Genomic DNA, 14,556 nt, shown 5'->3' with positions numbered 1-14,556 from the left:
CTCAATCAACAAGGCAAATAGTGACATGTGAGTCCTAAATGTCATATCGCTTTGCTAAATTTGCTAATGGCTTTGATTTTCAACCAACAGTAATTCTGCCCCTGAGGGGACCCTTGGCAATGTCTGGAGACATTTTTGGTCATTACAATTGGGCAGGGGCTGTGGCAGCCCGTGGGTAGAGGCCATGTACGCTAAGTATTCCATAGTGCCCAGGATAAGCCTCACAACAAAGAGTTATTCAGCCAGTATGTGCATAGTGCTGAGGTTGAGAGACCCTCATTTAAAGAAAACATATAAACATAACCATTATGGGCTACCTATGTCACCAAAAATTCATTTGTATTAATCCCCATTACTCCAGAGTGTGATATTTGGAGATAGGGACTTTAAAAAGGGTAATTAAATTAAACTGAGGCTGTCTGGGGGTCTCTAACCCAAACTGACTAGTGTTCTTACAGGAAGGGTAAATTGGGACAAACCAAGAGAACCAAGGATGTTTGTACACAAAGAAAAGACCACAGAAGGACACAGTGGAAAGGCAGTCATCTACAAGCCAAGGAGAGAGCCCTTGAATAAAATCAAGCCTCTACCGTCTTAATCTTAGATTTCTAGCCCCCAGAACTGTGAAAAAATAAATTTCTGTTGTTTGAGCCACCAGGTCTGGTATTTTGTTATGGCAACCCTAGTAAGCTAATATGATTATACTGCAAAAAAGTCAATTTCCCACTCCTCTTAATGAAAATTTCTGTGAGTTTAGGTTCTTCTGGATTAATTATTTCAAGAGCTCATCTGTCAGCCCAACAGTTCTGAGTTGCTTGCCCTCATTGTATTTACCCTCTGCCCGGTGTTATCAGTTATGATCTTTAAGATGCCATGCATCCAGCAACATGGTTAAGACGGGTGATTCAAGGTCTAAACATTAATCTACCATATCTGCAGCATTTTGGTGACCATTGCCAAGTGTGATATGGAGAACAATAAGTAAAAACAAAAAACAAAAACCAGAAAAAAACAAAAACGTGAAGCTGGGGAAACCTAACCGAAATGAGACCCTGCTAACTTTTTTAGATTGTGGAAAAGAATGATGGGGAAACTAATGATTCATCCCAATTCTTCAATTCCTAGGTATGAAATGCAGTTCCTAAGCTCTGCTGAGGTACTGTGGCTCATTTCTCTAACTTCCAACAAAATAAGTTGATACAAATATGCATTTCAAGGGAGTTGATTTGTAGTAACTAAAAATGCCTATTTAGGAACAGAAAGAAGGAAAAATAATGAGACTTAGACACAAGTGGTTTTACCTTTGCTGCAATTTTCAGAGAAACATCTCTAATGGTGTCCAAAGGAGGATAAAGCCGGCCCTCTTCCAAGTGTTTATCTGATACTTGCTGGGCTATAATCTTTCAAAAAAAGAAAGACAAAAATGTTTTTATTTCATACCACAAAACATTTCCTTCCCCTGTCAATGGGAAACCTGAGTCCACAGACACTTGGGGATTGGTGGGATCACACCATTACTAAAGTTGGGAAAAGAATCTTCATTGTCCAACTCTCTAGTTCCTTTTCTACTATGCCATGGAACTGGAAGCTTTTCCCTTCTGATCTACTAGTGGAATAGGAGAGAGAGGAGCAAGGAAGGCAGAGGAGAATGATGCAAGTGATAGTACAGGAGGAAAGGGACTCAGGGATGATCACACTACTTCTTCCAGATCACATATTCTGGCACAACAGGTAGAGCAGGAGGCTGAGAAAGCCATTTTGGAGTCACATTGCAAGTAGGATTTCAATTTACCCAGATTCTGGATTATCTGAATCACCTAACTGGCCCTGGCATTTGGTATCCCCAAGCCCTTCTGTATTTCTAAATCAAATGGCATACACTTAAAAATTTGCTAAATGTTCTCTCTCTCTCTCTCTCTCTCTCTCTCTCTCTCTCTCTCTCTCACACACACACACACACACACACACACACAATAATAGAGAAAACAGGAAAGGACTTTTGGCAGTAATGGATATATTTATGGCATATGTTTTGGTGATCATTTCACAGGTATATAATTATCTCCAAACTCATCAAGTTGTATAATTAAATATGTACAGCTTTTTGTATGTCAATCATACTTCAATAAAATGTATTTTTTAATGAGACAGACTGACATTATATGCCTCCTGATGTGGTGCACCGAGAAGAGTGCAATTATTAGGCATTTAGTACTCCTAACAAAACCACATACCTTGAATTCAATCATGAGGAAACAATCAGATAAACCCAAAGTGAGGAACATTGTAAAAAACAACTGGCCTGTATGCTCCAAAATGTCAGCACCATAAAGGAAAGACTGAAATATTCTTGCAGATTAAAGGATTAGTCTAGGGGTTATAAAGGATAACCTTTTTTTTGGTTAATTGGAAAAATCTAAATTATGGATTTTTTTTGGATATTTTTTATGGATAATTGGAAAAATCTAAATTTGGACTATGCATTAGATAAAAATATTATATCAGTGGTAAAGTTCCTGAATTGAAAATGGAACAGAGATCACATTAAAAAAATGTCCTGAAATATCTAGGGGTAAAGGGACATAATATTGTAAGTTGCTCTTGAACAGTTCACAATAAAGTTCTATATGCTAAGCTATTTGCTAAACTTCCTGGACCACAGAGGTAGACTCAGCAACTTTGAAGTTCCCTTCAGCTCTAAGACTTTGATTAGGTATTCAGTGTGGCAAGTCTAAACCAGTGGGTTATGATTTAATGGAGCTGAGGATGCAGAGAGGAAGTAGAAAATCTTCCTCTTTTGAACACTTTGAATAATCACCCGCTTATTTCTCAGTATCTCGTAATATCTCTTAGATTTTTTTAAATCATGAAATTATTTCTGCAATTGTTTTACTCCATCAGCATATATGAAAGACACTGAGCGTCACATCAAGAGAGGTTAAAAAAACAGCTCCTGCCTTTGAGAGAGTTGTAAGTTAGTGACGGAGAAAAGAGAATGCTGGAGGGGAGGACAGTCTTAGCTATAGGTGACATGTAGAGTATTAGGAAATCCAGAGGAATATTGGAGGGACCTGGAGTATGGGACAAGTTAGACAAACAGGGAAGGCATGGGCACTCCAGAAAGTAGATTCAGACCAATGGCAGAGATGTAGGGGCTGGACTCAGTGAGCCAAAGTGTCCTGATCTTGGGGAGCTGAGGGGTGATCTGCATAGGGAATAAGGATTGGGGCACCATCACTGCAAATTAAGTTCTGGTGGATGACCGAAGACTTCTCAGGCAGGGTATTCAGGCAAGGGTTTGCAGTGGAGGAGAGCAAGATGAAGTTACTAGTATAACTGCTATGTGATTATTACATTGCATATTATGCAAAATATAGTGTAAAATTATATTAATAGAAAGTCGATCACAAGGAATTTCATAATGACATTGCTTAACTCATTTATTTCTTGCCTTTGTAATGGGATGCTGAGTAAAACTTTTCCTTTGCCCCAGAATTGGTGATCAGAGCCCCCTCCCCCAGCACAAACAGACAGAACTGTTTTTACAAACAGAACATTTTAATGAAGCCATCCAACAAGTGAGGACTACCATCTCCCTCAGAACTGAAGAGGTGGTGGAATCAGCCCTGCAACCCCCATAAACACAGCCACTCCCCTTCCCAGAAGGCTGGGATCAGGAGAATCAGGGAGAGTCACCAGAACCATGATTTGGCCTAGTGGGTAATGCAGTGGCTTGTCCTTCCTCTTTTTATTGCATGCTGTCTCTGCTTGAAAGCTTCAGGTGCCCTCAAGAAGGAGAGACTGGTGTTCTATTCCCCACTTAGCCTGAGCAATTATAGACGTTTATATAAGTAGAGGTGAACTGAATGAGAGTGGGGGAGAATGAGACAGAAAGGGGGGATTGCTGCAGATCAGTCTGTACCCCTCGGAAGGCATGAGCTTCCAAAGTTGAGTGACCACTGCAGAGGATGATCCAACAGGCTGGGTAAGCTGAGGAAGGGGAGGGAGGCTGAGCTGGAGCCACATGTCTCACATCCTGCCCAAGAGGGTCCCAAGAGTCCTTTAAGCTCTTGTACACATGCCCCATGAGAAAGCCAGATTTTCACCCTGGCCTCATACGGTTTAATGGCCTAAAAAAGTGGAGAGTTAATAAAACACATTTGCCCTTTTCTATACACATGTGAGGAAATAGGCCTTAATGAGGCAGGGAGAGGTTTTTCAGAGCCAAACCAGTTTCCCCCAAACCACTCATGGTGCTGGTATGAGAGGTTGGGGTGGGGGGCAGTAAAAGAGAAGGTGACTCGCTGCCAGCTGTTGCTGCAGGCTCTTGCACTGAAGGGAAAAGATATCTGAATTGTATACAAATTCTGAAGTAGAGAGTTGTTTAATCATTGTTCACTGATGTATCCCCAGCACCCAGAATAATGCCTAGTATATAGTAGGTACTTAATTAATACTCGTTAGAAGAATGAGTAGAAACAGAATTAAAAATTACTTGAGATGCCATTAAGAGAAAGAAAAGAGGGACCTTATGGGGAATTATTTCAAACGATGACTGAGCCAAAATAAAACCATTTTATGTTGACTGAATGAATTGGGCTGCTTACAAAATCTTGTTACTCCTTGTACTGCAAAGATTTTTTTAGCACATTTAAATCAGTTGACATTTCTTAGATGTTAAAGCAAACACTTGTATGGAGAGGCAGTATTGTTATTTAACTGGATAGAGAAAAAATAAGCACAATCATGAAAGGATGTAATAGCACAGTGGTTGAAAGCTCAGGCTCTGATATGAGGTAGGTCTGTATTCAAAGTGTAACTGCAATAATTAGTATTTGCTTGAATTCAGGCAAATTAATTAACCTTTGTAAGCCTAGTTTTCTCTTTGGTGACAGAAGACTAATAACAATTCCAAATTCATGGGATTAAATGATATAAATACCAGTAAGGAGTTTACCACATTGTCTGGGAAAGTAAGCATTCGATAAATCTTAGCTATTTTACTTTTCAAAGAACAGATGGCAGCCAGCATGGCAGAATGGAAATAAAATAGCTTTTGGGGTCAGATCTTGTTCTACAACATATTAGCTCATTAGCTTTTTGACTTGAAGGAAACTTATATAACCAACCAACTGCAAATTATTTCTATGAGATAATATGTATACCTCTCCTCTCACCATTGGCATATGGCTGGTATCCAACATCATTTTTTTTTCTCTAGAATGTTACACAGTATCATTTTAGGGAGATCTGGGACAGTTAGAAGACTTCTGAGTAAAGAAGAATCAGTCTGAATCTTTGCTTTCCATGTATGCCTGTCAGATAGACAGGGAGCCAAGAAACTGTAGAATAGCTTCAAGTAGCAAACAGGTAACAACAGGGAACCTTACTGCTAGGAACCAAATCACTAAAATGGAATGGAGGAGTGTCCTAGGGGAAAAGGAAGGAGTATAAAAGAGTCTTGGTGTCATTCTCACCTAGTAGCTCATTCACTCAAAAATGATTTGCTGCTCATGATTTGCCATTGGTGTCAAACTACGTTGTGTCCACTTTCAAATGACCTCTCTTCATTTCATTTTGGCAATGTTACAACAGCTGGTTTTTCAATTATCCAGTGATTTAAATCAATCAGTTTCCTCCAGATGCTGTTGTCAGTGGTGATCATCTCGTGTTCCAGAACAGACATTAGAAAGGGGTGGGGTGAGGCAGGTGAGAGGACGTGAAGCAGGTGACTCAGGCAGAAAGAACAGTGTAGGGATAAGAGGCCAAGGCTTGCCTCTTAGATGTGGACAAGAGATGAGGGGTTTATTTCCAGGCAGCTGTACAGACAATGCAGAGCCATAAGGCTGATCCAGCGGAGCAGTAAGTGCTCCTATTTGAGGTCCAGAAGGCTGCCAGAGTACCAGGAAAGCTAGAAATCTCTTTGTTATATAAAAATGCCCAGGAAATCTTCAGGATTGATGCTTATCCATGAGATTTCTAGTTCCAAAAGAGACTCAACTATTTAAGGAAATAATCCTTAATTATTAAATTTTGGGTTGCCAAACAAAAAATTCACCTAGATCTCCTACATGTAACTTTTGTTAACTACAAAATATAATCTAGTAAGGACTTCCTTCTTTGGTCCCCCTAGCAGTGAGCAGCTGTGATACTGTATTTATTCTTCTTGATAACATAAATGCCTAGTTCTATTTAGCTCAATTCAGTAAATATTTACAAAGTTTCTTTATGTGCTTTAGCATTGTGCTAGGTGCTAATGGAGTTCTTGTTTTTTTTTTTTTTTTTCTAATGGAGTTCTGAAAGAAGTATATGAAAGACTGTCTTTAAAGAAGATAATCTACAATTTAATTGTAAGGCAACATTTAACTGTTTGAAATATAAAGCTCTCAAGAGCATAATACAAGTAGAAATTAAACTAAATGTCAAGGTGTTTGATAAAGACAGCCATGGCTAAACAAAGATCAAGATGAGCCACGGTAGTCACAAAAGGAGTTAGGCAGTGACCAGAAGGTTAGGCTTAGCCAGGTGGAAAACAGTTCTGAGTTTTCCAACCAGGATAACAGAGCAGTTATGCAGGTCTATGTGTGTACCATGTGTTTGAAGCTTTGAGATTAGGGAGAATGAAAGAATGTCAGGTTTCTAGCCTTTAGAGTCTGCTTAGAAAGGGATGTCACTAATAGCAATGCAAATATTGAGGGTAAGGGAAGATGAGAAGTAAAGTTTTATGCATCTTGAGTTTAAGGAAACTCCGGCATTAAGCAAGCATTAAGGAAGCAGGCATTTCTGTGGAAATATCGATCAGACATAAGAAAAGATGAGACCAGAGATACATAGATTTGGCCACTTAGAATTAAGATAATGGAAACTAGAGAATGGAGGAGATCCCCAAATTCCCCCAGATTCATAAGAAAAAGGGAAGAAAAAAGTTAGGACAAAATAAAAAGGATGCTAGAAAAAAAAGCTCTTAGGACAAAATAAAAAGGATGCTAGAAAAAAAAGCTCTTAGTTAAAAGGGATTTGAAAAGAAGACAAAGAAAACAATGAGGTGGTATAAATAACAGGAATGTTGTGTGGAAGCCTGAGAGAAAAACAGGGGAAAGGTCAAAAGATTTAGCTGGAGAGATCACTAGCTATGATAAGAATAAGACTATTGACATTACATTTTATTTCTTTTCTTCATAGTTTTTTGGTAGTGATTATTATTACTACTTTGCCTGGAAAGTAAATGAAAGGATTTTTTTTTTTCATGAACCTTGTCACTAGATGGTGCTGGAGTTATTCAGGAAAGCAAACACAGGCTACAATGAGTAAAAGATCTCCCCCGCCCCCCACTGCTTTGATGTGTCTATTATATAGAACAATGATTACATTTTCCTTAATGTATAAACAGCTTTGAAAAGCTCTCCTAGTAATTAAATATCTATTTATGTTTAACAAGATTTTTTTTCAAAGCTCGGAGGGCACCTGGCTGGCTCAGCCAGTTAAGCATCTGCCTTCCACTCAGGTGATGATCCTGGGGTCCTGGGATAGAGCCCCACATTGGGCTTCCTGCTCAGTGGGGAGCCAGCTTCTCCCTCTTCCACTATGGCTCCCCCGGCTGTGGCTCTCTTTCTCTGTGTCAAATAAATAAAATCTATATTTTAAGAAAAGGAAACTGAGACATCAGCTGTCATACTTTTACTGCAGTGAAGAGAAAGAAAGGAGCAAAACATTATAGCCTTCAGACTTCAGAATATTCTGTACTCACAGAATGATGCCAGGTTCTAAGCACTGATATTATAATCCTTAGATCAAATCAATAGCATAAGACTCTTTATCTGTATTTTTAGAGTTCCCCTTCACAACAGAAATAGCATGTTTGCAAGATGAAAATATTTGAATTTTAATAAATTTTTATTTAGCTCAGTTTAGTTATAATGTTGGACAGTGGTTTAACTTTAGAAGAGATTCACTCAAATTTCTCATGAATTGGATCCTGTTCAAACATGCTATCAACCAGATGAACATTCTGATTGTCAAAAGCTCATGATTTTATAAATATGTGCCTGATATTGTATCATCCCCCTGAAGTTTGAGGGTTAAGGGGAAGTGAAGGGAAGCTGAAGTTTATGGTACCTCTTGCACCATAAGTAATAAAGTACTTTGTTTCTGACCTAAGAGTTTTGTGTCTTTTGCCAGCATCTATGAAACCATGGCAGGCTAACTTGTTGGCTTGCAAGAAGGGTAAAAACTTCAGATCCTTCAGTTCTTAAGAGTTCTTACCGATCCCTCATGAGTCCATTTTGTGATGTTCTGAGGATCTTTCCTGAAGGCCCACACTCAAACCAACATCTGTGCTTTTAATAACTTTATAAACATTAATTCCTTGTTTTAATTTTCTTTCCGCTTGAAATATTAGAGTAGTTTCTATTTTCTGCCCTGAATCCTTAATGATAAGTACTTTCTAACGATCCCAAATGACTTTTATTTTAAACCTTCAAAATGCTGTTATTAAGGAAGGACTGGAGAAATACCACTTCATTATGATTTGCAACAGTATTTTTGTGTCACTACTGTCACAGAATTCGATTGGAAGTGTGAAGACAAAAAAAGCTTTCTTGTAAGAGATCAGAAGTTTTCTACTGGCTACTGATGAACAGTCTTTTATTTAGTGACTCAATATGAACCTGCTACCCACCCCTTACTGTCCACTAGGAGAGTTTCTTTCCTTTTGACTTTGTATCTTATAGGGAACGAGCTGAGATTTTATATAAAGAGATCATTAAACAACCAACACTGAGCTCACTTGGAGTTTTATAGCCTTGGTGAACACAGAGTATTTTACAATACCTCAGCAGTTGTGAGAAAAATGTTATCTGTGATATGTCTCAATCCACATGCCACGACACCAAGAGCGACTCCAGGAAACACATAGGAATTGTTTCCTTGGCCAGGATATAGGGTCCGTCCATTTGGAAGGGTGACCGGATCAAAAGGACTGCCACTGGCAAAAATCGCACGCCCCTACAACACAGACATGTGGCTAGCTTTAAAAAGAAGCATGATATTTTCAAACAAATGTATCATAGCAGAACTACCCCATAGTTACATTACTGAGTGTTTAGAGAGAAGGCTAATTTTTATTTACTCTCTAATAAGTCTGGGCAAGTTTTTATGATGTTGGCAATAAGTTCTGAGGTGGATGATTACTGTTGTTCTCTGCCTCACTCTCCTTAGGGATGTGTGCAAAGCACAGGATGCCCCAACATCACCACTCTCTTCTCTGCAATGGTCCAACCAATAAGCCTACCAACCATTTCTATAGGGGCTTCAGATTATACACTTCTAAACATTAAAAAAATGAAAGATTAACATTACAGCATTGGAAAGTATGACATTTTAGGTTAGAGTTTAGAGATCTACACATTTCAACATAATCACTGGGACAAATTTTATGTATTTCCATATTGTGGAGAATTATATAGAAAATCACATAGAAACAAACTCAATAGCACAAATGGGATTAGCAAATAAGAGTAAAGTTAAATTATCAATAATTGTCAAAAATTGTCATTTTTTCATATTTTGTTACACTGTTTTTGAGAAATCTCACATATTGCATGCCTTAGATGGCAGTGACTTAGGGCCTACTAGGTGCGGCAAATTCATACTGCTAATCAAAAAGGAAGAGGGGCACCTAGGTGGCTAGTAGGTTAAATGCCTGACTCCTGATTTCAGCTCAGCTCATGATTTCACAGTTGTGAGATTGAGCCCTGCTATAGGCTCCACACTGTGTATGGAGTCATGGAGTCTGCTTGGGATTCTCTCTCTCTGTCTCCCTCTGCCCCTCTACTCTTTCTCTAAAAAAAAAAAAAAAAAAAAAAAAAAAGGTTGGGGGGAGAATCTGATCGGTGGAAATGTAGCTGAGAATAGTCAGGCTTCTAAAATAGTTATAGGAAGCCCTTGACAAATAAAGCGTCACAATCTAAGAAATCCATTTGAAAAAAGCAACATTTAAATAGTGACAGTTTTTGCTGTAACTTTCATCCCTATTTAGGATCTAAATTCATTATAATATTAATAATATTAACTTAATATTCATTTTTAACAAAGGTCGTAATATATTTTTGTATACAGGTAAAGTTGTATAATGATTCAACCTTCATCAGGGTATAAAAAGATGAAAACAGGTAAGAAAGAAAATAGAAATTGTCATCTAGATGTCTATAGGACACATGTTTTATAGAACATTACATTTTGTTTTCAGACAAGTCTGATAACTTCAGCTGTTTAGCAGATAAAATATTTTATTATAAGGAACTTTCTAATGTAATTTTATTATTTGAAATATATATATATATATCTTCAAAAAATTATAGCTGAGAAAAAGACCTACAAAACGATATATATGCTTATCTCCTTTCTCACCTCCACTTCCTGCCTACTATTTTATAATCATCATTTTAAGGAGGAACGACACTCAATAAATGATAGCTACCATTCTCATGTACATGGACTGTTAATATGCAGAAGAAAATCTCTCCATACTTTTGGATTATAGTTCTTCATGATTCAATCATCTTTCTGTATTTTCTATTTTTAACCTTTCCTAATGACATTAGACCTTTCCTAATGAAGCAGCAGAGACTTATCCAGCACAGATGGACCTTTGCTTGTGCTGTAATCCTTTGGCCAAACCAGTATTTAAATTTTTAGCCTCAAAATAACCTTCAATTTCATTTCAAATTTTTTAACAACATAGAACATTAGGTAAAATGGTAAGAATTAGGCCATTTGTATCAGACACATTCAAATTTAAAAATACAACTATAAATTTGGCCAATTTTGTATGAACAAAATTCATATTTTGTTCAATTTTGTCTATTCCTGGGGAATCTACAAACTCTTCACACCTACTGAGATATATGACGAAATAATTACATAAACATTTATTATGCCTAATGCACCATGCTAAAATCTTATTTCCCAGAGGAATCTGTTTTCCCTTTTAAAGGCTTAAGGACTACTGAGGAATGTCAGACAAATTCCTCAATCTAAAGATGGGTTGAAAATCCATCTTTAATTAATCCATCTAATCCACAAATTCTCAATCTAAAGATGGGTTGAAAATTGAAATTATTGAGAACACTGATGTCATCACAAATCAGAGAGATAAACAATGGGGTAGCTCCTTGCCAACAAGTTCATTAATTCTAATAATGAGCATTTAATGTTATAATGTTAAAGGACCAGTGCCATCAAGCTCTGATTTGTGCAGAGTGACCTAACTTTGTGTCATATTTACCTTCTCTAGTTCATTTTGGATTTATTTCCAAAATAAAAGTGCTAGATATATATGATCCAACCTCTATTTTGTTGTAATGACATTTCAAGTCTTTCAAGGGAAAATAGTTCCAAACTATTAGTCAAATTTTATATTAATACAAACATAGTATAAAATAAGCCACTTTTTTTTTTTGGAAATAATAAAATCCTTAACCTCTGAGGATGCCAATCCCAACCTGGCTGGATGTCAAAATAGCTGCCCAAATGTACCACCATGCCATCAAAATCCAAACCCAGGATTTAGCAAAGCAAAAATAAGATTGTGGTCTTACATCGTTTGCTTCAATGTTCAGAAATAGCTAATTAAGAGTTATTTTAGTAAGCATCTAGAATCACACTTTTTCCTTTTTAGCTTTCATATTTAAATCTTGGAGACTTCCAAATCACTGGAGAAAAACTATCAATAAACATTACAAAGTTTATTTTGTTTTACTGAAGAAGAGGAGGATTTTATACAACATTCTGGAAAAGGAAATAATTCTTATCCCTTCTAACTTATTCACTTTGCTTTCAATCTTGGTTGTTTAATTTTTAAAGATTAAGTGGTAAGAACCTTAGATATCCTTGGCTCCCCTATAATGAATAAGAATTAGATTATAAAATATCAAAGTCTGTGCCAGCATTGGTGGAGCTGGGGAATGGAGGAGGGGTAGAAATCAGTTATACTTTTGCTTTACCTTGGTTAGTTTATAGCACTGCTCTGCAGTACATTCTGCTTTGCTAGTTGGATTACTCAAAGCAAAAATAATAGGCCGTTCATTGAAGGCAGCCATATCTTTGAGAATTTGTTCTGAGAATGCACCACCAATTGCAGCAACTCCTAATGTAGAAATGAGAAACCAGTGAATAGACTATCATTGGTTAATTAATCTAAGAAGTCCATGCCCTCAAACAACGAGACATGTCAGGTCACTTTCTAATAGACCCTAAACAAAATACAGAATATTTGCATTAAAGTGACAAAAAGAGATAAGTTCATTAATGCCAATGATTTATAGGGTTACAAATCTACAAGTATCTACACAAAAAAATCACAGATATAACATTCGGCTCATAATACACTGAGTTAGTGACCCACTCCCTAGGTATTTTGATTATAGACATTTAAATCAGGAAATTAAAATGTGCCTAAGATATATTATCTCTCTATAAACAATTCTATGAATATATTCCAGTCTCTCAGGCTATAATTATGTTTTATAAACCAGTGCTTGACACTTAAGACAATCATCCAATTCAACTGAAAAACTGAAGTATCACTCAAAGAAAGAATCCTCACAGAAGAATAAGGCAATTAGCATAATGGAAATGGAAAAATAATCAGATTCCTGATACAATACATTTTGTAAAAAACAACAATAAGAACTTATTATAGTTTCCGGCAGAGAGTATTTGCTTTTATTATGATTATCATCATTGTTCTCAATACTGTCATCTATTTCACAAGAGCATCTAGGAATGAAGTATGATACAAAACAAGGACTAACATATACACACAAAATATGGCATAAAGCTTCATAACTTCGGCTGCATTTTTTTAACCACATTAAATCTGACCATAGTAAAGATCATATGTGCACATACACTGTAAGCTACTGCATTAAGTGCTATGAGGAATATAAATATGGTCCTTGTCTTCAAGGAGTATCTAGTTAGTTCAGTGTTTCTCAACCTCTGGGATATTAACATTTTGGGTTGGATGATTCTTTGTTGGCAGGGGAGGGCTTTCCTATGTATTATAGGATGTTGCGCAGCATCCTCAGTCTCCACCTACTAGATGTCGGTAGCCCTGACACCCCACCCCCAATCTTTCCAAAGTTGTGACAACCAAAACCATCTCCAGACATTGCCAAATGTTTCTCTGGGGGCAAAATCACTCCCATTTGAGAATCACTGTCTATCTGGAGTAATCAAGCCTGGTAAAGAGTGGATTATGCCAAGGATTAACAAGCTGACAGAGTCAGCAAAGGGGGCCACACACTTTAGCTGGGATTGGTAGGACTGAGAGGGAAGCACTAAATTTACAAATCTAGGTGTCTATGGGGTACTGCTGATTCAGTGAATGTGTAATTTTATTTGTGAATTCCAAAGGTTAAATTTTCGAAAAGCTCAATTATGCCTCAAAAATCAGTAAGAAAATGAATCAGGCCAATATGAGGTCAGGGTGGGGTTTATGGGAAAAAGGGAAAAGTTTACCTATGAGGGCAGTTGGTTTTATTTCTTGAACAATGGCTTCTAGGTTCTTCATTTCTTCATGTTCATGGGCAAATTGCTCTTTCTCTTGTGTTAAGGCAGCACGTCCCTAAGTAAAGCAAATAAAAAGAAATGTTAAATCTGCCAAACATATGTGAAACAAAGACATTTTGGAATATTACACATATTACTGGTATTTGTCCTTAACATCTTCATGCATCATGTGTTACAGCTGTTCTTAAACTCTCTTCTCCAATTATTAGAGTATTCCTTCATTCAGTCTTTCAACAAATACTGTGTCTTAGACAATGTCCTAGGCAATGGGGATGTAACAGTGAACAAGCTAAAGTCTTTCTTTTTCTTTCTTTTTTTTTAGTCTTTCTTTTTCTTAACTGTTATTTAATACTAAAAATCCTGATTCTACAGACATTTGTGAGAAACTGGCACTAATAAATGGCAAAGCAAAATGTTTAAATATCATTTACTAAACAATATTTGTGTTAAATAACAGTGTTTTCTAATGCAGAGCTAACTTTAGCCACAGCACTCTCAATTTATGTACCACTGAGTTAAAAAATAGAACTTGATGCCATATTTATATCATAGTTTGATTTTCTGAATAAGCACTAGCTTTGTATATTTTATCTTAATGTTTTGATTATGAGTGTGTCATGTGTTATCTAGGAAACATGCAATTATAATTTTCTAGCTGCAAATTTTTAAGATTTTGACTTAAAATCATAAATCACTGCCTAATGTTATATGGTACTTGATGACTTGCAAGTTGTTTTCATATATTTCATATGATCCCCTCAACAATTTTAAGAAGTAGGGCAACTAATATTACACTATGTGTTAACCAACTGGAATTTAATAAAAACTAAAAAAAAAGAAAAGAAAAGAAAAGAAAAAGGAAAACCAGTATTTAAATAAATATTATTCACAGTAGCCAAGACATAGAAGCAACCTATGTGCCCATCAATAGATGAACGGAAAGGGGGAAAACAAAACATGGCGCGCACGTGTGCGCACACACAC

General features: G+C 36.8%; 1 protein-coding gene across 6 annotated transcripts in view; it reads right to left on the bottom strand.

The window, feature by feature from the left end:
• Positions 1-14,556, bottom strand: part of ME1 (malic enzyme 1) — a 205,756-nt gene that overhangs the window by 4,374 nt on the left and 186,826 nt on the right. For all 6 annotated transcript variants that reach the window (XM_072832217.1, XM_072832216.1, XM_072832220.1 and 3 more), the window contains 4 exons: positions 13,522-13,627; positions 12,003-12,145; positions 8,830-9,003; positions 1,302-1,400 (listed from right to left, as the gene is read on the bottom strand). In XM_072832217.1, the coding sequence (XP_072688318.1) occupies positions 1,302-1,400; positions 8,830-9,003; positions 12,003-12,145; positions 13,522-13,627 (522 nt within the window). The remainder of the gene's footprint in view (positions 1-1,301; positions 1,401-8,829; positions 9,004-12,002; positions 12,146-13,521; positions 13,628-14,556) is intronic.

This window comes from Canis lupus, chromosome 7, assembly GCF_048164855.1.
Source record: "Canis lupus baileyi chromosome 7, mCanLup2.hap1, whole genome shotgun sequence".
Lineage (NCBI taxonomy): Eukaryota > Metazoa > Chordata > Mammalia > Carnivora > Canidae > Canis > Canis lupus.
The sequence above is the reverse complement of the archived record's forward strand: the minus strand, read 5'-3'. Positions and strand labels throughout refer to the sequence as shown.